The 26096-nt window shown below is 36.0% G+C and overlaps 1 protein-coding gene across 5 annotated transcripts in view; it reads left to right on the top strand.

Annotated features, from left to right (window-relative positions):
- The window catches only part of CSNK1A1 (casein kinase 1 alpha 1), a 36429-nt gene extending 10976 nt beyond the window's left edge, over window positions 1-25453 (top strand). The window contains exons 3-12 of one of the 5 annotated variants that reach the window (XM_014064881.2): window positions 1237-1363; window positions 3941-4039; window positions 6106-6189; window positions 10178-10317; window positions 11841-11919; window positions 12439-12513; window positions 12800-12906; window positions 13763-13911; window positions 15235-15920; window positions 23145-23284. In XM_014064881.2, coding sequence (XP_013920356.1) covers window positions 1237-1363; window positions 3941-4039; window positions 6106-6189; window positions 10178-10317; window positions 11841-11919; window positions 12439-12513; window positions 12800-12906; window positions 13763-13911; window positions 15235-15263 — 889 coding nt within the window. In that variant the 3' untranslated portion in view covers window positions 15264-15920; window positions 23145-23284. Of the gene's footprint in view, window positions 1-1236; window positions 1364-3940; window positions 4040-6105; window positions 6190-10177; window positions 10318-11840; window positions 11920-12438; window positions 12514-12799; window positions 12907-13762; window positions 13912-15234; window positions 15921-23144; window positions 23285-24010 lie in introns of those variants that run through there. The other 4 variants (XM_014064885.2, XM_014064882.2, XM_014064884.2 and 1 more) reach the window with 4 other exon arrangements.
- The last annotated feature ends 643 nt before the right edge of the window (window positions 25454-26096 follow it).

The following is a 26096-nucleotide window of genomic DNA, read 5'->3' as shown; positions in this document are numbered from 1 at the left end:
GGCTAAATCTTTTTCATATTCAGAAGAAGTTTGGGTTGAGTCCTGATGTTGCATGGGCTGGGTAATGAAATGTCCGCAAGAAAACAACTAGGTTCATAGAGCATCAACATCTCCTCAAAGAATTTTTGATAATCAAATCATACAGTCCAATTATTGCTTTTATGCTATCTTGATAGTATAGTATTTAATGATGGACTTGAGCTAAGAAACCTTGTTTTATTTCCTGCTAGACCATTTAAGGGCTTGGGGTGGTTACTTTGCACCGCCTAATTTAAAATAATTCTATTTCTAAAAATATTTCACTTTTGATCATTAACCAACCGCTTATTACTTATTGTGCAGATTCTACCATTACTACTATTTGCCTTTTTTCAGAATTTATTTTAAATAAATAAATTTTATATAAATCTAATAGGACCTCTGCTGTCCTATAGTAATGGACAGTTGTAGTTGTAATCCTCCAGTATATACAGCACCATATATTGTCTATGCTTTTGTAGCAGAGTGGAGCAGTATGGACCTTACTTTTGAAGATTTATTGTTTCCCAACTTGAAAATACAAACATAAATGGAAAATGATTTTGGAGACATATAATCAGGTTTTATACTCGGTATGAGATTTGCAGTGCAGGATGAGGAATTATTCAAGTCATTATACATACATTGTTGCTTTTCATGATAATGAAATAAACTAGCCTCCTGACTACAAAATACCTTTTTGCCTATTTTGACGTTGCTTTTGAAGTAATTTAATCTAATTCAAAATTAGATTATCTATAAACTAATTGAATCATCCAGATGATTGAGACTATAACATTGATGCAAGTTGCAATATCGTCATGCTACTGTCTCTCTCTCTGTGTGTGTGTGTGTGTGTGTGTGTGTGTGTGTGTGTGTGTGTGTGTGTGTGTAAATAAATAAATCTTGACTTTTTCACTGCTTATAGAGGCAAATGCAGAGGAAGAACCAAACAAGCAATAAGGAAAAATATTAGACATGGTGTATTAATCATTAAATGCTAGACAGGGTGTAAAGTTAATACTGGTGTGTTGAATATGGGAACTATATTCTACACTATAAATTTGCAGCATGGTTTTAAATGGGTTTTGAAAAATTGGATTCTACAAAATTTTAAGAAAACTACACTATATTTTATTATTGAAGTCACCTTTAACAAATTAATGCCATTCAATTGTATCCAGGTTAACACTAATACTGATTTCTGTCTCTTTGCAGGTGGTATGGTCAAGAAAAAGATTACAATGTTCTAGTCATGGATCTTCTTGGACCTAGTCTTGAAGATCTCTTCAACTTCTGTTCTCGTAGGTTCACAATGAAAACAGTACTTATGTTAGCAGACCAGGTATGTGCAAATATTCTGTTTGGATAAGGAGTACTAGAAGTTCCCTGAAATGTAGTTTGCTCTGTGTTTTTAAATACATACAAAGTTTACTGACTTTATAATATCTGTAGTCCAATGAGTAGTTGAGTCAGATAGACTGAAAAAATAATATTATGAATGGGAGATTATTTACTGAATAGCACAAGATTTGTAGACCAAATCATGAAATACAGAGTATATTATTTCATATTTAACATATTTGTTGTATTAAATCTTAAATTCAAAATAGCTGAATTTAATAGTTGCAATAATTTTTGCTATATCTCTTGTGTTTATAAAAGTTTTAAGAGTTTTGAAAAGAAAATGTTATAAGAATGAATATAAATTAAAGGAAAAGAGACACATGCAAAAATAATAAAAAAATAGTAGCTTCTGATTTTCCTTACAGCAAATATAAGTACAATTACAAAATTACCTCTTACTCAGTGGTTACAATAAAGCTGTTTTTTTCTATTGTCTATTTTTTCTAATGTCAAAGCCATAAATCATGTTCAATTTTTTCTGTTTTGTGCAAATGAATATGTGGTTTCCAGTCAGCAATAAACATAGATACACAGAGAAGGATAACCTTCCTTTGTCCTTTTTGTAGTTCACTTGGTTTGTTAGAACTCCATTAACTTATATTGAATACCATGCTGTGCCAAAATGCTTTTATGACTCTAACTGCCAAATAAAAGATGGTGAATTGAAGCAATGTTAAAGAAGAAAAATTAACCATTTTCATTCAGTCCTTCAATGAAACATATTTGTATAAAGATTCAACTATGAGAGTATAATGCAAATCTTTTAAAGCTACGTCTTCTTGCAATTACAGAAGAATACCTGTTGAACAGCAGTTTACTTCTGCTGTTATTATTTCTTTCTGGATCAAATACTCCAATCAGCGGTGTTCTTTTTTTTTTTAAAAAAAAGCTCATTTTCTATGGGAAAACAAGATTGCTACTATGCTACCAAGTTTTAACCACATTATTTTGAGGATGAGAGTTGGAAGTATAGTTGCAGAGTTGAGACTGGGAGGGTGTATGCAGGCTACAGATGCCCCTATTTAAAAAAATTCTCCAATAGGCCTATGGAAATGTATTAATCATTTAACATGACACGGTTAATAACAGAAATTTAAGTTCTTTTAATATAGAGCAATACGTAGACTAGACATGAATAACAATAACTTGTTTTTCTATGGTCAATAATATGAATTCATGTTGTATATAATAAAAGCTCAAAGTGATTAAAGATTTTATGGAGAGAAACAATATTTTTTAGTTCTATAGAATAAACAGAATAGCTCTGTTTTATATTCTGCCTTTCTACTCGAGCAGATATCCAAGAATGCTGACAAGAATCAAATTTTGTAAGCCAGAAAGTTAAAACATATGAAAATTAATAAATTAACCTCAAAACCTAGCAAAATGTTTCTCTGGATCTTTTAAATGTAGGCCATGAAGCAATATAGAAGACTGTCTTTCACGCGTCAAATAGTTAGATATTTAAGAGCTTCTTCAGAAGAGCCTATTCAGCATATTTCATTGGAAGGCAGGATAATCATCAGCTCTTTCAGGACTTTAAAGATTAATGTCAAGAATGTGAATAATAGACATCTTTGGAGAGAACTCTGGAATTTTTCTCTTTCTTTGGATTGCACTAAATCTAGATATAGTCCAACCTTAGTTGTTGAGAAAAGCCTAAACTACTTCCAGTTCACCAGTTTTACTTAAGGAAAACTGTTGCACTAAATTGAGATTGGTGTGATCCAGAGGAACAGCAGAGATCAGAGCTTCTTGAGTATTCCATTAGAGTAGGTTTTGTACATATCTGATTAATAATAATAGCTTAAATTACAAAAAACCGGCCCTGCGGGCAAACCGGAAATTCGGGAACGGAGCCTTCCAGAGGCTTCCCTGAAAACTCTGGAGAACGAAAAACACCCCAACAGACAAACCGGAAGTCATTTCCGGTTTGCTCGTAGGGCCATTTTTAATCCCTATGAGCCTTTGTTCCGGAGGACTAAAAACAGCCCTACGAGCAAACCGGAAGTCACTTCTGGTTTGTCCATTGGGTTGTTTTTCATCCTCTGGAGCCTTCAGGGAAGCCTTAAACTTAAATCGGCCCTACGAGCAAACAGGAAGTCTGTCCCTGAATTTCCAGTTTGCCCGTAGGGCTGGTTTTTTGTGCTCCAGAGGCTTCAGGGAAGCTCCTGAAGCCTCCAAAGGGAATCCGGGGGGGGGGGGTGTTTTCGCCCTCCCCAAGCTCCTATAAAGCCTCTGGAGCCTGGGGAAGGCGAAAAATGGCTTTAAAAAAAGCTGAACTCAGCATGCGTGCGCTGGCCAGCTGACAGAGCAATGCCTTGCGTGCCCTGACAAATGGCTCAGCGTGCCACCTGTGGCACACGTGCCATAGGTTCGCCATCTTGTACATGCTTGACAAATAAATAAATGAATCGTCATGTAAAAAATGTCTTAGCCCATAGAAGGAAAGATTGAAATTGGAAATCATACGTGAAATGCTTTTAAATTTGACCAATTTTCTTCTTGTTTACAGATGATCAGTAGAATTGAATATGTGCATACAAAGAATTTTATACACAGAGACATTAAACCAGATAACTTTCTAATGGGTATCGGACGTCACTGTAATAAGGTCAGTCTAACACCCTTTTTTGCATGAAGAGTTATCATAAAATACAGTTTATTGAAAAGTTGTGCTGCTTGAGTTAGCTATTGGTTAATAGTATTCATCAAGAGATGAGATTTTCAGTCATACTACTACAAGCAAATCATATGATCTCAGCCTTTGTTCAGACCTTAATTAAGCAAATCAGTATGTTATATAACCTATATTTCTTTCCATACTTAAGTTCTTTCTATATAAATATCCTTTTATTCAAAATCAATGAATTACAGTAGCACAGCTTGCCATAAACTGCGATTTTGTATTGTTTGCTTTATTTTCTAGCATGGTGGATTCTTGACTTCCAGTTACCTAGATTTTAATTGAGTAGAATCAACCTATAAAGAAATATTGGTTTGTAATACTACAGAGCTTTGTTTATGAAACTGCATTCTGTGCAATCACAAGCCTGTGGAAGTTCAGAATGCAGTTAATGGGTAGGTATAGGTTAACATTTGCTTACTGAATTTTAATATTTCATTGGATTTTAAGTGGGGGTAGAGCGGGATGATAGAAATTGAGCTGGAAATGCATGTTTTTTGAAACTTTTGGTTGGAAATATTCTTGGCTAGCTTGTGAGAGTAAACTGTGATACTTTACATTGAGCTCGAGCAGACAGGCAGCATTGGCAATGCATTTAAAGCATGCTGTTAAATAGAAATTCTGAAGTTTGGGGAAATGTATGTGAACTGAATCTATATTGGCAGCAACATTCCCATACAGATTGGATCTTCATAAGCCATCAGCGTTTACCTTTTTGATATTTTTAGCCATAAAATGTTACCTTTGTTTGCCTGTATGAATGCCAACTTGGAGCCATTACTTGAGAGTAAAATCAAACCAACAACCACCTGTTGAATTCTGCTTTAAAGGCGTTCAGTGAAGCATTAAACAACTTTGGGGAGTTGGGGTGAGAAGAAATTGCAATAGTAAAATTTAAAAGACACTGTCAGTTCTATTTCTATTGAACCTTATCTCTAAATTTCACATTCTTGTTTCTTTAATGCAGTCTTTTAATTTTCTGACAAGAACTGGAAGTATAACTAGAAAAAAATTAAACCAGTCTTGATTTGATATTTCCTCTCTTTTTGGGCCATTTCTCCATATACGTTGACAGTTATAGTGAGCTGGCATTGCAACACTTTGTTTTCTTATGATGTGGAAATGTTTTCTGGAAAATGTTGTGCTTTGTTAGGTGACTTTATTAGAGTCACGTTGGATGATGAAAAAAGGACCACATTTTTCAGTCCTAGCACTAATTTAGATAAAGAGTGACAAGCATTAAATTTTAGATGCTCATTCAATGTTACAAATAATCCTCTACATAAGATAACTCCCTTTGTTTAATCCACACAGAATTTAAAGCTTTAAAAGTGTGAAATCAGCAGTTTCTTTAAACATTGATATGGTTTTCATCCTTTTTCCAAAAATACAGATGGATTTTGTATCACATGTCCATTGTTTTAAGACATGGTATGGTTGGTGAGGCTGTTTTGTTAATCATGTTCCAATAAATTAAGTTCATAATAAACTAAATATAGGTAATAAAATTGGAATGCTTTCTTTCTAAAATTTATTTTTAAATGTTATGTGTTAGGAATTGTCTTATTCCTAATATATGATCTTCTTTGAGCCTCTCCTACAATAAGCCCTGCATGCTTACGAAAGTGAACTTAAGGTGACTAAATGCCTTCTACCTCTTCCTTACTGAAGATTTATTTTCCCACGTGTTGTTTGGGGGAAGGGCAGTACATATGTAAAAGCCAAAATTACCTTTTATTAAGCCAAATATTGCCATTGCTATCCCTGTTCAAGGCAGTGTCATTTTAAAGTGGCACGCTCAAATTTATCTTGCCACATCTAAATTTTTTCTCTATCTACGATTCTCCTTTGGAAAACTGTAGTGCTTGGTGGAAGAAGGATGGCATTTGGCTACCCTATTCTTTCTCTAATGCCTCGGTGTTGCCTGTCTGCGCCAGCCATTGTTGCAATGTAAGCAATACTGTTTGATGCACTGCCACCCTCTGTTTGTTCAGTGTTTAGAATCTCCAGTGGGGAAGAGGAAAAGAAGCATGACTGTTAGTACTTCTCAGGACCCATCTTTCTCAGGATTAAACCAGGTCTGAAACTGTCTCTATTCCAACCTCAATCCCAACTCATATGCATTTTATTTTATTTCGGAAAACATGTAGATTTGCAAAAAGCACCTTATGTTGGCATTATTCAGACATACTTGGCAAACATGTAACATTACTAAGCGCTTGTTGTAAGATAAAAGGTTCTTCTTTTATCCATGTTAATATGATTAAGGATAACGGCCAAAACATTGTATTAACCCTAGAAGAGTAGTTCTGTTCTGAAATATGACAAGGAGGATATAGAATGTATTGTGAAGAATTAGAGATGCCTGTGAGTGCATGGTCTGTTAGTAGGTCTTGATGAGATTTGCCTCCCTCTTCATTAATGCGATCAGTGTGTTTGGGAAAAATGCATTTTTGATGGGGAGAATCGAGATCTACTATACTTTTTCCCAAAAAAACATGCTTAAAATAATTGTATCGTATTAGATTTTTACCAAATTTTAGTTAGTGGTTTCTTAGCTCCTTAAATAGCTATTTATTAAACATTAATTTTATTATGATACTTTAGGCCCATGAATTTAGAAATGTGGCAATTGGAATAGTTTTCATTTTATGCAGCGTCCTTTTATGCTGTATTGTGGATCAAATTACAGTACCTATCTAATTTATAACATTGGACTTGTTCAAACTTCAATATAGCCCCAGGCTGGGTTTTAGGATTTTATAATATATCTTTTTGCAGGGGAGGAGAATGTTAGGATACTGATCTCAATTGTCATAGGAGTTGGCTACATACAGAAGAACAAGAGATTAACAAATCAGCTGTTTAAACTGAATTGCTTAATCATGGTTTATTTCCATGCACGATCATCTGTTTGTATTTAATAAAACCTTTTTTAAAAACAAACCTGAAGTGAAAAAAACCTTTTAGAAATAAAGTTGGCTGAAATCCTTTTCTTTATTTTATAGGGGTAAGGTAGAAGGGCAAACATGGAGACTCATTGAGTTATTAAGAACCATTTGGCTTGATCTGGTCATGCCAAAAATGTTTTAGTACCACATAATAATTGAGCCAGTGTGAAGGCAGTATCCTATGCTAATTAACAAGGAAGTGATACTTCTTGTTCTAAACTTGATTTAGCTAAGTATAAAATAGATATATTTTGCACTATAACAATAACAATATTCTTTTTGTGTTAAAATGTGCTATCTTGGGGAATAGAATAGTACAAATAAGAGCCCTATGTCAGAGTAAATAGCAAAAGCACTTTGCCAGTTTCAGATTGGAACCTTTGAGTTTCCCTTCTCTGTCCATCATTCCAGTTCTGACTGGGTTTCCTTATTTACTCTGAAACTAAATCAGCAAGATTTGTGCAGACATTCATGTCGGGGAGAGTAAATTAGGAAGATGTGAAAGCAGCAGCTTGGAGAAGTGTGGTATATTGGATGGAATAGTATATGTAATCTCAAAAGTACTATCCTCACTTGTCAACCAAAGCAATTTAAGAGGGAGTGTTATTATGTTGCTAAGTAACTTTGCTTCCTAGCATCTTTCCCAATAATGAAGCATGGCTTTGGTGTTGTCAGATTGTAAGAATATATTATCATGGAAAAGTTACACAGCAGAGTTATTTCCTTGCCATAATGTATCCTTAGCATTAAATCAAATACTTAACGCAATTGAAATCTGATAAATTCATCTTTAAAATACTTGTTGCCATAGAACTCCAAAATGGCTTTTATATAATGTTTTAAAATACTCTGTTAATGAAGGTGTATCGCAGATGATCTGAAACATCTCAAAACTCCTAAAAGAAAATAGCCATTCTGGTTCATGTGAAGTAATTGTTTTGCCAAGTGCTTTTTAAGAGCATGGTCTTTCTATGCCTTGTATTCATCCAAATCAGAGACTAAGAAAAAGAAAATAAATCTCTGAAAATTATATTGTCAATTTCTTTTATAATACCTTTTTAAAAATCCTAATGTCTTTCCTGCTTTGTGCTAATAAAGAGAAGGAGCTCATAAAATACTAATTGGCCTACCAATATTTCAACATTATAAGGTGTACTTATTTGAATCACTTAAGTTATTCTGTGTTTTGTACTGTTTTCAGGTCCTCTATCATAAATGGTTAAGTGTCATCCATCCACATTCACCTATAACATAAATACAAGTGTTCAGTTAACTTTAAATCAGGAGTCAACATTATTATGCCTGCGATGCACTAGGAGAGCACTCGTTGATCTTCAAAATTAATACTTTTAAGATTTAGCAAAATCTCATGAGATATCCAAGTCAGTTTTCGTGCTTGAGATGTCAGTAAATGTTAATCAGTTTTTTAACTTTTAAGATGTATTTTTAAAAATAAGTTCTATTAGAGAAATGCTGGTGTGTGATGATGCCTGTTGACCCTGCTTTAAATACTGTCTTTCTTCCTCATATTGTATCTAAACTTCTTCACTTTGGCAAATTGTAAAGGCTCAACAACTATTTATTTACTTGCTTCCTTATTAAACAAACTTATAATAAAATGTTCCTTAAAGACACTAGTAACATGAAGATCTGTTAAATTATTGTTTTCAGTTGTTTTCTAAATTTTAGTTATGTCAATTATTTGGTGCTTTTACTTTAGGAAACACTTTTTCTCCTTTTTAAAAAATTTCTTTTTCTGTATTAGGTTTAGATTTTTTACAAAAAAATGTTCAGAAGTTGTAGTACACTTCCTAAAATGGACTAGACTTTAGACCAGTGATGGTAAACCTTTTCGGCACCAAGTGCCCAAACCAGACCATGTGTGTATGCTTGTACGCATGTGCGCCGGAGCCTCAGAAACTCAAACATCAGCTGACAGTGCTCATGCGCTTGACTGCCACCTGGTCTTCTGGTTTCTGGTGTGCCCATTTGTGCTGGCCAGCTGGTTTTCACGGGTGCCGGAAATCCAAAGACCAGGTGCCTGGCATGCGCACCAGCCAGCTAGTCGTCAGGTTTCCAAGGCTTCGGCACATGTGAAGGTCAGCTGGCAAGCATGCATCATAAACCAGTAGGCCAGCTGGCAACAGTGCATGTGCCCACAGAGAGGACTCTGCGTACCACCTTTGGCACACGTGCCATAGGTTTGCCATCATGGCTCTAGACTAAACTCTTAAAAATTGTCTTATACCATTAGTCTAGTCTTAGTTTTCTATAGAACAAAATAATGTATTTTTCGGAGTATAAGACGCACCCTTTTCCCTCAAAAAAGAGGATGAAAATCTGGGTGTGTCTTATACACTGAATACCGCATTTTTGGCCTCCCGAAATCCCGCCCCCTTTGCAAAATGGCCGTGCATAACCTTTAGGAGGCTTCCAGAGTGCTCCTAGGGAGGGCAAAAATATGCAAAAAAAAGGTCGTTTTTGCAAAAAAAAGGTCGTTTTTGCAAAAAAAGGTCATTGCAAAACAACGGGCCGTTTTAGGGAGGTCTGCAAAGTACAAAAACTTTTTTTTAATTTGCCTCTTCAAAATCTTGGTGCATCTTATACTCCGGTGCATTTTATACTCTGAAAAATATGCTATTTATTATACTTTTAATTTGTCACATCTAACAACTTCCAGATTATTTGTAACTGAACATTTTAGTTAAATTTAATTACTTTAATTAGTAAAATATAAAATAAATTATTCTGTGACACTTTGGTCTTGAATTAACATATTCAGATATTTTTTGATAATATGAAAGAATGCTTCAGTGTAGTAGAAACAAATTATAGCAGTAAGTGGCAGAAAAGCAAAATTAATTGAGAAATTAACTGAAAACAGTTCATAAAACAGTTTCACTTTAAATATTTTTGTTTTTTCCAAGTAGATGAGAAAGTTAGGTCCGTTTTATATTTTATTTTTCAAGTAAGAGTTTGGTTTTGTTTCCATTGTCTTTAAATTATAATTGAATTGAATTTTGTTGGTCTGAATTATCTATTAGGCATATACTTAAAAGTTCTGATATTTCCAAATGCCATCTGGAAATTTGAATCTATTTTATCTATTTTAAAGTTATTCCTTATTGACTTTGGGTTGGCCAAAAAGTACCGGGACAACAGAACAAGGCAACACATACCTTATAGAGAAGACAAAAATCTCACTGGTACAGCTAGATATGCAAGCATTAATGCACATCTTGGCATTGAACAGAGGTAAGTATCCAAGCAATTTCTGTAATTAGATTAGGAACTGTAAAAAGTTAAACTCTAGAAATTTCTGAATTGTTTCTAATGGCCCTTATCAATTGTCAGATAAAGAGACTGAGATAATAATTTAGTAATATTGGGAAGACCACACATTTCCTACCAGTGCCATAATATTTGGGATCTTGGAGAGTTATTTTAACACACAAAAAAAGGAAAATTAATTTAAATCTTCTTACAGTAGAGCAAATATTTGCATTGTGTACCTTATAGACACCAAAATATCCATGGAAGATACATTTTTATCTATCCATCTTATACCTACATGTTGCCTTAACAAGTAAAATCATTTGATACAACTAATTAACAGCAGAGCGAATATCCAAAACGCCAATATTAAATAAAAATGGAAAAACTGCATCAGAAATAGCCTATGTTTTCAAGTTAAAATTATTTCTTAAAGACCTTAAAACTTAAGATTTCTTTGTTCTTATCTGCTGAAGAGATTTCTGTTTTTAAAATAACTTTGGGGGGGAATAATTTGGTATTAATTTATATCTAATAAGATTCTCAGCCCTGAAATACAGTACTTCAGATGAAGTTAACTTTTTCCTTAACAGACCAAGAGTTTTCATATACATTTCATAATATGTAAATCAATACCTTTCCCTTCATTTTGGTGATAGTTTTGTAATTTTTTAATTGTGCTCAACTTCCTTTAAATAGTACTTTTGGACAGCATGTTTTCCGATGCCTTTGTTGACATTATAGTATCAGTCATCAAACATAAACATTTGATTATTTCTGGAATCAGTATTTTTATCATACATTTTCAAAATTCATATGGTTAAATTTAGCTTTTGAATGTTTTCAATTATATTTCATGTAGAATACGAACCAGAATGGTTCATAATGGTTTTGCTGTTATGTGCTTTGCTATTATGCCTACACAATTTTCATTATTTCATGATCTCACTGTTGTACTCTTATCATGATAGATATGGGGCTGAATGGAGCTCATCGAGCTTGTTTTACACATAGTTGTTGACTAAAGTAGAAAATGATTGGAAAATAAGGGAAAATAATTTCAGCAAGTTTAGTCTAAAGTTAATAGTTACTTTTGCATAAAATATGTACATTAAAAATTGCTTGATTATTATTTTATTCTCTCAGTACGCCACTCCAAGATAAGCCAAAATTTAGAAGTTAGCATTTGATAAGGAGAAAAATAGCAAAATAAAAACTTGGATATGCTAGGAAAACTGGCATGCGATTTTCTGTAATAGTTAAGCAGTTTGTTAAAATTTGAAGTGTATTGCTACATCATCTCTAAGAAAAACAAGAATTAGAAGAATAGGATATGCATAATTTCACAGTTCTCCAGATAAGTTTGATAAATCTTATTTATTACTGTTGCAACACACACATATCAGTGTGTTGCACATTTTACCTACAGCTCATTTTCATAACTTGTTGAAACCTGAGAAGTATTATGCAATTTATGAATAAGCACATAAAACTTTTTTCCTCAGTCGTCGTGATGATATGGAGTCATTAGGATATGTATTGATGTACTTTAACAGAACCAGCCTGCCGTGGCAAGGATTAAAGGTATGTTAAAAACTTCATACAGACTTGTAAAAGACCATACTAAAATATTGTATGAACGAGCACAATATTGTATATTTGTAATTCAGATACAATGGAATAGATATACTTTCTGGCATGATAAACATACCTACACATAGGTATAAATCAAGTATGCTCAAGGCTACTTCTTTTATTTGCTTATTTCTGACAAATACTTTAATACCCTAAAAATGTGGGGGAAACTGTTCCAGTCCTTTGGTGAATAGCAGCTGGGCTGTGGCGGTGGGGCCTTTAACACTGCTGAACCCCGCCTCTTCTGTCTTTTTCATTGCCTGCCTCTTCTAGTTCTTTTCTGCAGCGCAGGCATTAATAGGCAGAACTGGCATATGAGAGGATACCTATCTGGTCCTCTCTGGCTCCACCTGATTTTTTTTTTTCTTGTTTTCCTCCTCTAAATCTTGGTGTGTCTTACAGTGCAAAAATACGGTAGTATTGCTCCATTTACATATATATATACACATATATCCATATTTTCTGCAGGCTGCAACAAAAAAGCAAAAATATGAAAAGATTAGTGAAAAGAAGATGTCTACTCCCGTTGAAGTTTTGTGTAAGGTACAAACTTTTAAAAAATTTAAGCCTTTGATAATGAATCATATTTTCTTTTGTAAATAAGCCAATAATTTTGGAAAGTATACTTAATATTATATAGATGTTTAATTGCACGCACTAGTAGAATTTTTTTTAGTTATAACTGATCTATCTTTAATGTTAGTGTCACTTTTTCTTTTGTCCATTACTTACAATTTCCTAAAAAGAAATGATATAGAACTGAATTTCTGAGTATAAAAATTGTGGGGATTCTGCCTCCAACTCTTGCTTTGATTTCTTCTGTTTACAGGGATTTCCTGCAGAATTTGCAATGTACCTGAACTACTGCCGTGGCCTGCGCTTTGAAGAAGCTCCTGATTATATGTATCTGAGGCAGCTATTCCGTATCCTTTTCAGGTTGGTTTTGTAGGGTATTTCTTGAATATTCAAATAGAACAATTTTAACAACAATCGTTGTTCACATGGTTAGCCTGGCTAGATAACACTCTATCATTATAGAGGTTTGGCTGAAAATATAAAAATATTTAAAATAAATTTGGACATACTAGAAATAGACTTCATTGGGAAGGGGTCCTTTACTGATACTGTATCAAAATGATTTTGTGATTGGGTAGCCCAGTCACATGTCTGTTTTATGATTGGCTATGTTGATCAGATCAGCCATTTTGGAACTAAACAAGCTGTACTCTGCAACAACCATTTTAGGAAGTATTTTCTTTGTCTACAAAGGTTGGTTATATGATAATTTAGTCAATTCAACATAAACTACACTTGAAATTAGTACTGTGCTGTAACTGTTAGTGAATCTATTTTTTTTTGCAGTGCTGAATTTGCTCAAAATTAATGTTGACTGCAGAGGAGGTTAAAGTGAGTGATCAAGATCGCAATAGTCATACGTGGTCATTTGCAGAAGTTTATCTGTGTACTTAGTGCAGGGGTCTACTAAAAAAATAATAATGGGGATGAAGATTAGTATTTCCCCTTCCTCTATTAACTAATTTGAAGGGTTTTATACACTATGCATGGGACTCTTTCTACTCAAGCCAAAGTTTCTGTGCGTTTTTTTAGAAGTACAAAGGACTTTGAAAGTTGCTGCAAGCATATTTTAATTATTAACCACCACTCTGCCTAATGTTCAATGTTTTACAAAATGGTACGTTTTGAATGCCAGTTAAACCTGCTTATGCAACAGCAATTCAAGTATTATATTTCAGTGATGGTTTTCTTACTTTTTAAATTGTACCCTCTGTAGGACTCTGAATCATCAATACGACTACACATTTGACTGGACAATGTTAAAGCAGAAAGCCGCACAGCAGGCAGCCTCTTCCAGTGGGCAGGGGCAACAAACCCAAACCCCCACAGGCAAGCAAACTGACAAATCCAAGAATAACATGAAAGGTTAGTAGCCAAGAACCAAGTGACGTTACAGACCAAAAATGATAAACACTAATTTGGATCCTGTTGGTGATACGTGTTAGCTCAAGGAGGTCATTAAAAACACTTATTTGGCTATTTAGTATTTAAAAAATGGACGTCCTTGGAAAATTTGACTACTAACTTTAAACCAAGTGTCCTTGTTTTCATATCATTTCTTTGGGTATGTTGGGTCATTTTAACCACTGCATCTTCTGCTCCCTCATTAACCCCTCTTCAAAATAAGCTGGCTTGGTGTTGGGAACATAGTATGAACCAAAATCCTGGACCTAACATTTTAAGGAAGAAATTTTCTATTACTTTTTGTATTGGGCCGATATAGATGCGGCTTTGGTATGGGTTTCTTTGGTGGGAAACACTCCCCCCCCCCCCTCCAAGAGGTAAATGTTTTCTTTGAATATATTTCTCCTCCCCACCCCGGTAAATGACATCAATTTTACTACAGACAATCTTAAGAGGCAGCATGTACATTATAAATAAGTAAAATTAGGGTACTTCTTTAAAAAGAATTAGGACATAGACAGTTTCAGCATGATGACATACATGATGTAATCTCTGAATAGCGTAGCTAACAATGTTACAGGGAGATGAGAGTTCCCATGTTCATTCACAAACGTAGTAAAATCTTTCTCACCCACTCCCTCAGTAAAAGACAAGAAAGGTAACGATCAGACAATTTAGGAGGATGGGTTAAATTTAGGCAGAATCAATCAAATATGTATATATAAGGGATGGGGGAGAGAAACATAGTAAACAAATTCAACTGAAAGTAGTTCTACGTTCTTGGGGGCTCTGTAATTTTAATTATAGATCTATATGAGATTTATTGACAAAATAATAAAAGAAGCAACTTTCTGTGGCAGCAGGCAGTAAATGGATCACATTTGGGAATATTTTAATTATGTTTCTATATCTGTAAATAAGATGGGCAAGCACACAAAATGCAAACAGTGTAACAAAGAAATGCAAGCCCTGAGTATCCAAATGAAACGCCACAAGGCTTGGTCCTCTCTGAAGATAACTGGAAAGCAAAACGAGTCAAGTCTGCACATTCAAGATCTTCAGGTCAGTAAATACTGTTGTCATAATTTTTTCAAAATTGGGAGTTTACTTTTCTCTGTTTTGAGGTTGGTTTAAATTTTTGAATTGTGTATAAATAAAACAAATCAGTACTTCCATTTTTATTCAATTGAAATAAAAAGATGCACATTCCTTTTATAAGTACACATATAACAAAGAATATGATTTAAAAAAAACACAGTACTAATGATGATTTTTTTTATTTAGGAGGCTCTATACAGGACTCTGATAACTGACTGTACACACCATTTTCAATCATATCATCAATGTCTACCATTTTAGAATTACCTGATTAAAAATATTTCAATTACATCAAATATGTCATAAAATATTGGAAAGAAGAAAAAACATTTAGCTGGAAAAAGAAGAATAGAAACCTACTATCCACAAATAGGCATAGATAAATTTATGATAACGGATTACAGCAAGAGGTAATTGATGAAAACAGTGTGTCTCTGCAGCAGTCCCTTTTTCTTACGGATGAGAACACATCGTTGATACAATATACTCTCTTTGCCAGGATGCAGTCCATCAGAGCAAAACAAAGATCATAAGGAAATTATTGGATAAAACATATAAGAAGATAATAGAAAAGTGTGCAAATCTAGAAGAAACCACTTTTGGTTGAACTATGTAATCATATTCACAATAATCCAATCGTATATGTTTTGAATCAACAGAAAAAGGATTGTTTCCTTATTTAAATTATTGAGACATAAATGTATGTATTATTGAATGCTAGCAAGATTCCAAACTGTAAAAATATTTTATTAAAAGGCTAATATGCATTTTTGTCATAATGATGCGAAGATATCAGGATGAAGATACAGAAATCAAGAAAACCAAAACCAATAAATACCACTTTGTGGAATATCCTTCAAGCTATTCCAGAAGTAAGGATAATAATGCTGAAATTGCAAAACATATCTGCTATACAATTATAATTTGGCAACAGCTGTTCTGAAAGCAAGAGGACTTGATTTTACCACAAGCCATTCAGTAATTCTAATTAGTAAATATTGAACAGTGTACAAAAGTAGAGATTGAAAAATTGTAGCCGGTATTTTAAAAAGATGGGGCTAAAGCAAACCTACAAACATATGCAGTCTCCTTGAGCCTATCCCCTTAGCTCTTTGAACTAAGAGCAAGAAAATATTGTTTCATTTCGGCTGGTTTGTTGAAGTGCGAAAGGAATTGACCAATATTTTAAATTAAGTTAAATGCAGACATTAACATGAAGTATTAATTATAGGAGAATCTATACTTATTTTCTTGTCATTGTTTTCAGTATTCAATATAGAAGAAATATTTTAAGGAAGAATTGCTTATGACGGGGATAGCCAGCAATTAACCCATCAAAATGGCTGTATAGTATTGTGATATATAAGTGGTAGATAAGTCTAAGTGCTATTGATATTGCTAAAATATACCAATTATACTTAATTTCATGCCTAGTCAGATCTATTTAAGGAACATTTTTTCTTTAAAAGTTCTAAAAGCAATATTCCTGCATTCGATTTCAGACTACTGAAATGATAATCCTTTTATCTAACAACAATGTCTTCTATCTGAACTTTTAAAGAAAAGTCTTTTCTTTCTTTGCATTCATTTTAAATTCGGAAGTAATTTGCGATTTGAAAAGAGGAAATGTTTTTTTCCAATTTACAAATCATGAGATTCGTTCTACCTGTTCTACTTGTTTAAAACAGCATTTTATGTGTATAACTAACCGTTCAGAGATATATTAGTTAAATATTGTTTGAATTTATTGAAAACCAGAATAAAACAAGTTAATTAATTTCACCTAAATTGTAAATAGTAGTGATAGTAAATATTTTCCTAGTGATTACGCCAAAAAATCCTTTCAAATGGCACAGATTTGAAAGAAACATCTATCTTGTAGTAATGAGTATAAAATGGGGAAAGAGATGGCTTAATTGGAAAGAGGTGAAGAGAAGGAAGAAAGATGTTTCCACCAGTGGAGTTGCAAGTGGAAGGATTATATTGGAGAAGGAGGACAAGGGCTGAAGTTGGTGACTGATTGAGATCGTGTTAGCAGGAGAAAGTGTTACATAAAACAAATACTAAAATATTTAGATCTTGGGGAGGGAGGTGATGGTAGAAAGGGTGAAAGTGCATTTAATCCTTGACTTACGGCCACAATTGACCTTTGGATTTCAGTCATAAATCACTGCAGTCATTTAAGCAAGGCAGCCATGTGTTTGCCTTGCTCTGAGCTCTTGTCATTGTGGTACTGGTTCTGGGAATGCCCCCTGTATGCAGAAACTTCCATAAGACCAGAAGCATCAATCGGCTAGGCCCAGCAGAATGCAGACCCTTCTCCCTGTGCAATTTGGAGAAGGAGTCTTCCAAGCTAAGAATGATGGCAATTACTAGTGTTTTACCTTCCTAAGAGGAAAATGCTAGCGAGGCTGGCATTCTGAAAGGCTCTGAACCTCAGCATTTTGGAACTTAATATATTAAGTTACATGTTATACAACTCAAGTTGTATCAATCCAGCTTTCATATATATCCCAGCTCATAATCTGGAATGTCTCAGTGGGGCTTTTTTAATTCCATTTTTGGTTGGCTTTTTGTTTTGGTGAACAGAATGCCAGGAATACATCAGAAAATATGGTGCTGCAGTAGATCATCTTGCTTGATATCTGTATGTTAAAAGGAAAGACAAATTATGTTTCTTATTCTATAATATGCTCACAGCTAGACTTCTGTTATGGCAGAGGCACGAAGGCTATAGAAAAACCCATTGGAATTTTGAATTAGGGCAGATTAATATGACAGTGCAATATAAAGGAATTCGGATGATAGGAACAATAGAACAGAGTTATATTGAAAGCTTTTTAAATGCAAAGTATTAATTTACAGTTGCTACTTCAGTGGGTAATTCAGACTTTTGCTCATTTACAAATTGTTCATCCAAGAGTGAAAAATCAGAAGGAAGCTGAAAAAGGCTGTTTGTACACTATATGAGTAAAAATTGCTAACTAAAAAAGTTGGAACAACACTAATATTATAATCCACTTGAAATAATTAATTTAAAAGACTTAATTTTCTTTACAGTATCTCTTTACATATGGTATGATACAGGTAGTCCTCAAGTTAGGATCACAACTGAGCCCAAAATTTCTGTTGGTAACCGAGACAATTGTTAAGTGAATTTTGCCTCATTTTACGACCTGTCTTGCAACAATTGTTAGGTGAATCACCACAGTTAAGTTAGTAACACAATTGTTAAGTGAATCTGGCTTCCCCATTGACTCTGCTTGTCAGGAGGTCACAAAATGATCACATGACATCAGGACACTGCTGCTGTCATTAGTCAGTTGCCAAGCATCTGAATTCTGATCACGTGACTGTGGAAATGCTGTAATGGTTGTAAGTGTGAAAAATGGTCAGAAGCCACTTTTTTAGTGGTTGTAATTTTAAACAGGCTTTGAATGAACTGTTGTAAATTGAAAACTACCTGTACTATATTGGATGCAGATTTACCTATTAAATAGTGTGTCCAGAAAAAGAGGTTTAGAGGTTTAGAGGTTTATTTGCATTTGTAGGCCGCCCTTTTCCCTGAGGGGACTCAGGGCGGCTCACAGAAAACCAGGGAAGGGGGAAATACAACATTGAGACAGCAACACATAATAAAATAATGAACAACATGCATACAACATTCGGGCGGGGTAGGAATCCTTATCCCCAGGCCTGACGGGCGAGCCAGTTCTTCAAGGCTGTGCGGAAGGCTTGGACGGTGGAGAGGGTACGAATCTCTACGGGGAGCTCGTTCCAAAGGGTCGGGGCCACTGCTGAGAAGGCCCTCCTCCTTGTGGTTGCCAGCCGACACTGGCTGGCCGATGGAATGCGGAGGAGGCCTAATCTATGGGATCTTATAGGTCGTAGGGAGGTAATTGGCAGAAGGCGGTCTCTCAAGTATCCAGATCCACTGCCATGTAGGGCTTTATGGGTGATCAATAGCACCTTGAAGCGCATCCGGAGATCGACAGGTAGCCAGCGCAGCTCGCGGAGGATAGGTGTAATGCGGGTGAATCGGGGTGCACCCGCAATCACTCGCGCGGCTGCGTTCTGTACTAGCTGAAGTCGCCGGATGCTCCTCAAGGGCAGCCCCATGTAGAGCACGTTGCAGTATTCCAGCCTAGAGGTCACAAGGGCCCGAGTGACTGTTGTGAGGGCCTCCCGATTCAGGTAGGGTCGCAACTGGCGCACCAGGCGTACCTGGGCGAATGCCCCCCTGGTCACAGCCGCTATATGATGGTCGAATGACAGCTGTGGGTCCAGGAGGACTCCCAAGTTGCGGACCCTCTCTGAGGGGTGTAAAATTTGACCCCCCAGCCTGAGTGTTGGATTATTGGCCAAATCTTTGGGAGGAAAACACAACAGCCACTCGGTCTTTTCTGGGTTGAGCACAAGCTTGTTAATCCTCATCCAGTCCATGACGGCTTCAAGCCCCCGGTCCATCACGTCAACCGCTTCATTGATTTGGCACGGGGCGGACAGATACAATTGAGTATCGTCCGCATATTGATGGTATCTTATCCCGTGCCTGCGGATGATCTCTCCCAGCGGTTTCATGTAGATGTTAAATAGTAGGGGGGATAAGACCGAACCCTGCGGCACCCCATATTTTAGGGGCCTTGGGGACGATCTCTGCCCTCCCACTAACACCGACTGCGACCTGTCCGAGAGGTAGGAGGAGAACCACCGTAACACGGTGCCTCCCACTCCCACCTCCCGCAGTCGTCGCAGAAGGATACCGTGGTCGATGGTATCGAAAGCCGCTGAGAGGTCAAGGAGGACCAGGATGGAGGGATGTCCTTCATCTCTGGCTCTCCAAAGATCATCCATCAATGCGACCAAAGCGGTTTCTGTGCTGTAACCGGGTCTGAAGCCTGACTGGAAGGGGTCTAGATAGTCTGCTTCCTCCAAGGACCGTTGGAGCTGGAAGGCCACCACCTTCTCAACAACCTTCCCCAGAAAGGGGAGGTTGGAGACCGGGCGATAGTTGTTAAGGACAGCTGGATCCAAGGATGGTTTCTTCAGGAGGGGTCTCACCACCGCCGCTTTCAGTGCGGCGGGGAAGTTCCCCTCCCGAAGGGAGGCGGTTACAACCGCCTGGATCCAGCCTCGTGTCACCTCACTGCAGTTAGAAACCAGCCATGAGGGACACGGATCCAGAACACAGGTGGAGGAACTTACAGCTCTCATGGCCTTGTCCACATCCCCGGGGGTAACCTCCTGAAACTCAACCCAGAGCTGTTCTACTTGGTCCCCCTGTGCCTCGGCTGGAACTGCAGGTGTGGAGTCCAAGTCCGTCCGAAACCGAGCAATTTTGTCCGCTAAGAATTGGGCATATTCTTCAGCTCTGCCCTGCAAGGGTTCCCCCGTCTCCCTTTTGTTCAGTAGGGAGCGGGTTATCCTAAACAGGGCGGCTGGACGGGACTCAGCGGATGCGACCAGGGAGGCTATGTGTGATCTTTTAGCTGCCCTAAGTGCCCTAGTATATTCCCTGGTGCAGGCGGTAACCATTGCTCGGTTCGATGCGGACTTATCGGACCTCCAACGGTGCTCTAGGCATCTCCTCCGGCGCTTCATCTCCCGGAGCTCCTCGGTAAACCAAGGGGGTCTCCGGGATCCGCCGCCTCGGAGGAGCCGCAGTGGCGCAATCCGGTCAAGGGCCTCTGACGCTGCCAAGTGCCACGCAGCAGCCAGAGTCTCTGCCGGACTGTGGGCGAAAGTGTCAGGAATAACCCCAAGCTCTGTCTGGAACCTTGCTGGCTCCATAAGACGCCTGGGGCGGAACCACCTGGTCGGTTCCTCCTCCCTACAGTGGGGGTTTGGCCTCCGGAAGTCGAGCCTCAGTAGGCAATGGTCTGACCACGACAGGGGTATGATGTCACTCCCCCTCAGACCAAGATCACACATCCACTGCTCCGAGAGAAATACGAGGTCAAGCATGTGTCCCGCTGGATGGGTTGGGCTCAAACTCCAAAGGCTGAAGTCTGATAACTACTTTAATGTAAGCTAATTTTGTCAGTCTGCAAAACGTCATTCTTTTTTACAGGACTGCATTCAGATGGGAATTGATATGCACATAGTAGCTAGAATAATCAAAATGTTAAGTTTATTCTTATTTGAGTATTTCATAAGGCATTACCAGTCATAGCATGATTGTGTATACCTTTCCAGACTTGTGTATTCTGTAGTGCTTTGCAACTTTGCTTTAAACAACTGGACTATTTATCTATAAGGAATGGTTAAGTAAGACTTTCATCACCCTTTATTGAACTTAATAATTGTTCTGACCACAGTATTATTTTCTCTAAAATACCAGTGCAATGGGTACTGAATGTACTAGGTGCAGCCTCATGTATAGTTTTGGAGGAGGTATCGTTTTTGTTTGTTTTTTATTGCTCTAGTATTTATTTTGGTTCAGTATACAATATAGCTGCCTGAGTGTAGTTGGGCAAGATGGTCATGGAAACATCCATATCTGATTTTCCAAACAAATGATTGGGGGGGAGGGGGGCTAGGACATTAGTATCCTAGAGACAGTGCTTATGTTTATTTTTTTTTCTATCTGTGATAACCAGCTTAAGTGTCTAACTCATATCTGAAAAGATAGAATTTAATGAAGACTGTAACCTTCATTTAAGGTACAGTCAAGAGTGGAAAGTGAGTCAGTATGGTTAAGTTGCAGCTTATTTAACTGCCCTTAAATGCCCATATGGGCAGAGAATCCTGGACTGGTATGAAGTCTCTAGACCAAATACTTCTTAGTCAATGTGGTTAGATGGGTGAAATGTTCAAAAATTTGCTTTGAGGCCACTAATTTTTTATTTCTCTTTTTTATACTTTTCCTACTTTTTATGCTATGAGTCCCCCAGAGTTAAATTGTATAGATAAATTAAATCCTTCAATTATAAAGAAGATTCTACTTGAGGTAAAAACTGATAAAAATTACCATTTTTAGAGACCTAGACTCAACGGAAAAAGACTAGAGACAGTCAAGTATCTTATTTCTGCATGAGTCTGGAAAAAAATGAGCTTCTTGTCTTTTTCAAAGCCTTCACAGCCTTGATATTATAAAGCAGAACATTCTTTAGAATCATTCTTAAAAGTATCATCTAACATTTCTTTAGTAAACACTTTCTGCTAGGCAGGTCAATATTCCATTTAACAGACAGCAAAAAAGAGATGTCAGTTTTAATTGAATGTCTGTTAGTGATACATAGAAAAGGATAACTATACAATTTTGAATAGATGGGAAAATGTATTGTAATGAATTTTCCAGACATATCATCCAAGACAGCATTGTAGAGTATAATATATATAAGGATAATGACTTGCTCCAAAAATTCTAGTGAATGATCAGAAGATATTTTCGTCCTGTCTGCTACTTTAGCTATGGCAATTGCAGCTTTTGAACAAAAGATAGTACAGGCATTTTACACCATAATTTGGAGCCAGAAGTAACCATTTTTCCATTTAATTTTCTTAACCTATCCTAGCTTTCCATTTCTTTCTTTCATTATTCAGATTTTAAGATTTCTCCTTCAATAGTAGAAATGAAAGATTTTCTGTAATTTCACAGCAGTGCAGTTCAGTGTTGATTGGAGCCTTTTGGGTGGAAAGTAACAAACTGTACACTTACAGAGAATGTAGTTATTAGATGTCAACTGTTTTAGGTAGTTTTCATCTAGATATTACTCTTGGCAGTCTTAACAGAATTGATTTTCCATAGCCATTGATATTTTGAAAGACTACATTCTTTTTTAGAAATTTGAAACAATTATAATACAATTTGTCTAATTTTATGTTCATTTGTTTGATACAGTGCCTTGAACCACATAACAGTAACTTTCTTGTAATTTTTAAGCAACAGCATTAAATGGCGATAGGATTTGTTTCAAAGATTAAGGCTGTTTATTAAGCAGGTGAAGTAACTCAACTCAGTTATATACAACTTGAAATGTAACTGGATCATGTAGTAGATGATGAATTGTGTTCCAGTAAAATGGGTTGTTATTCGAACAAGCTAGAACTTCTGTAAGTAACAATATTGTCATCCTTATCAATCTTCTTTCTAGGAATAGCTGCATAATGCTGTAGATCTCCTATATGTGCCATTTTGGAATGACAAGATCTATGCTTTTACAATTTCGGATATATAGAAGATGTATTTCTATGTACAGACTGTATATTGAAAATAAACATATATACAAACAAACAGCCTATGTGGCAACGTTGTACTGTTATCTGTGAATCTTACTGCCAATCTTATAGTATCAACTTACATATATTTGATTTTGGGCTGTAAATGTTAATTAAATGAGGGCAACTTCAAATGATGGAACTAATACGCAGTGTAAACTGCTTTAGTTTATCACTTTTCAGCTGTACATTATCTATATAGTGTATCTGAAGTTGTTCATCAAAAGATATGCCCTTTAGTAAACTATATTAGGAGTACGATTCTCTTCTGTATACATAGGAGACATGTGAAAAGTCTGTTTTAAATATTTAAACCATGACTTGATCAACTTGTGATGAAGTATTTGAAACTGGCAAGATGCAAAATTGTTTTAAGTATACTTAATTAATTCAAAAGGATCCTCAACTAAAAATACTTTTTGATTGGCAGCCTGAGTATAATTGATCTTCCATGGAATTTGATACGGTTGCCAAATTAACAGTGTTGACCTGTCAAAAAAGCTGGTGGCTGGGTGTGGTTTTCCTTGAAAAGTAGGGTTCTTGCATGTTTTTCTCTTGGTGTATAAATGGGACACTCAACCCCGGGGGCACTACTGTCAGTTACTGAATAAAGCACTTACCAAGTGGAAGATCAGTCTAATTTCAAATGGATTTCTTTCCTATTAAAATCACAATCTCTTAAGATTTTCCACTCAGTTGCTTGACTCTTTCCAAATATCAAAGTGTTTTGTTTGTTTTCCAGGTTTTTGAGCATGAAGAAGAGAACAGATGAGGCAGAGCTGAATGGAGCAGGATGTATCACCTCCCAAATCCTAGAAATCTTAGTTCATAAATACACATACCAGTGGTTGTGGGCAACCATCTACTTGATGTAAAGAACTTGCTTTCAGTATAAACTGGCTCTGGGCAGCACCATTGATGCTGCATCTCTGAGTTGTAGCAGCTGTAATTGTGAATATTACTGAGATAGTTGAACATGGTGTCCAGTTTTCTATTGCATTTTTTCAAGTGGAAAAATTAACCGAGTGGTTGACACACAAGTGGTGGAGAGAATTGTGCATATGCCAATTTTTGTAACCTTTTTACTTTGAACTACACTGCTTATGAGATCTCATTATTTTGGAAGAATGGCATGAACAAGTCTTCAGAACAGTTGCGATAATTGTAAATGCTCACAATTGTGCACTCCTTCTGGGTATTCCTCCCTGGTTCTGAAAGTTGTACACTTAAAACATTCATTAAATTGCTGGTAACTTGAGTGATGTAACAAGCCAGCTATTGTGGTAGTAACCAAAGATTCCAGTTTTAAGCATATGAAAGACTCTGCCTGCTTACCTGTGCATAGAAATAACAGCATCTAAGTGAAGACTTAAGAGAAATTTAGCGACTACTAGATTATCTTTAGGACTTTGCATTAACTATAATGTTATTGGTATAAAAGGAGAAACAGCATATTTGTCACAAATTTAGTTAACATCCTCCAATTGAAACTGTATGTAAAAGTTGCTTTGATAAATGTAATCACTGTAAACACCTAGAAGATCTGGGATTTTGTTTTTATTTTGAAATGGGAGCATTTTTGTTTACAAGTTCATTAAAACTAAACTGTTCCTATTAGGAATCTTTTTTTAATTTGCCTTGATAATTTGCAACTAAATTAGACACCACCTTTTTTTAAAATGGCAGTTACAATACCATTTGTTACAGCAACAGTCCTGTTTCTTAATCATTTTAGACTAGTGTTGTAACTCTTCCTCACTTTTGTTTTTAAATAAATTTTGTATTTGTTTTCCTGATGGGGAGGAACACTCTTGCATTTTTATAATCTGTTGCATTGATACCCAGTCTTCTGTAACAAGAGATCAGATGAAAATAAAGGAATCTTTTCAGACCCATTGCAACAGCTTACAAATCCTGCCATAACTGCATTGGCTAGACTGTTTATTTTTCGCAGATTTAAAATGGTATGAAAAAGGAAGAATGTTCTTTTGTGTTCTTGTGACACAAATATGACAGGTTTACTCTTGGTCTCAGGCAGCCTCTCACATTGGTTACTGGTTACTACCTTAGGCTATCTTTTCACTCCAATCCAGCTGAAAAATATTCTTACTGCTGGTGATTCATATAACAGTGTAACTTACTCCTTTATAGCATGTCAGAATAAATTTTAAAAGTTGTCTGAAAATGCTGCCAGATGCCTATTGTGTACATGGTTTTTTTTATGACTTGCACATCTCTTCTGTGTTTTATCAGATTATGTCCCATTTCCTATTTCAGTATGAGACATTCAAGCTCTGTTAAACAACTCCTTTTTCACAAAGTGAATACTTATATTTTATACTATTGTTATTTGAGCATGGATACTTGGAGGACAACATTAAGATATAGAGAGTGCAAATTTTTGGATGTGCTTTTTACAGTTTTGCTCAGGTGGATTTTTTTTTCTTGAAAACAAACTTAGAAATTTCCCAAAACTCATTCAGGTTTTATAATTCTTATGAATGTAAGTTTCATTTTCTTTAACAATTGAAACTGTACGAATGATGAAGGATGGAAATAATAACTTGCTTATATGTGTAGTTGAATCCTACTAATGGAAGATAAGGCACATATAAATATATCCAGCTATGTAAAAGCAGAACTTCACATTTTTATAGTAGCTAAGTTCCTTTCAGGGAGAATATGCTTTATCTTATTAAGATGCTGTATAAACATTTCATTGTCAATACAATATGAAATAGCAAAATGCACACAAAACTAGACAAAATGCTTCCTGCTTGTGGATTTTGCACTGATAAATTCCTAACTTGAAAATGATCAGATGGATT

The sequence above is a fragment of the Thamnophis sirtalis genome, unplaced genomic scaffold, assembly GCF_051295495.1.
Source record: "Thamnophis sirtalis isolate CommonGarterSnake01/CBP01778 unplaced genomic scaffold, rThaSir2_p1.2 scaffold_3, whole genome shotgun sequence".
Classification (NCBI taxonomy): Eukaryota; Metazoa; Chordata; class Lepidosauria; order Squamata; family Natricidae; genus Thamnophis; species Thamnophis sirtalis.
Note: the sequence above shows the minus strand (reverse complement) of the source record. Positions and strands in the feature narration are given on the sequence as shown.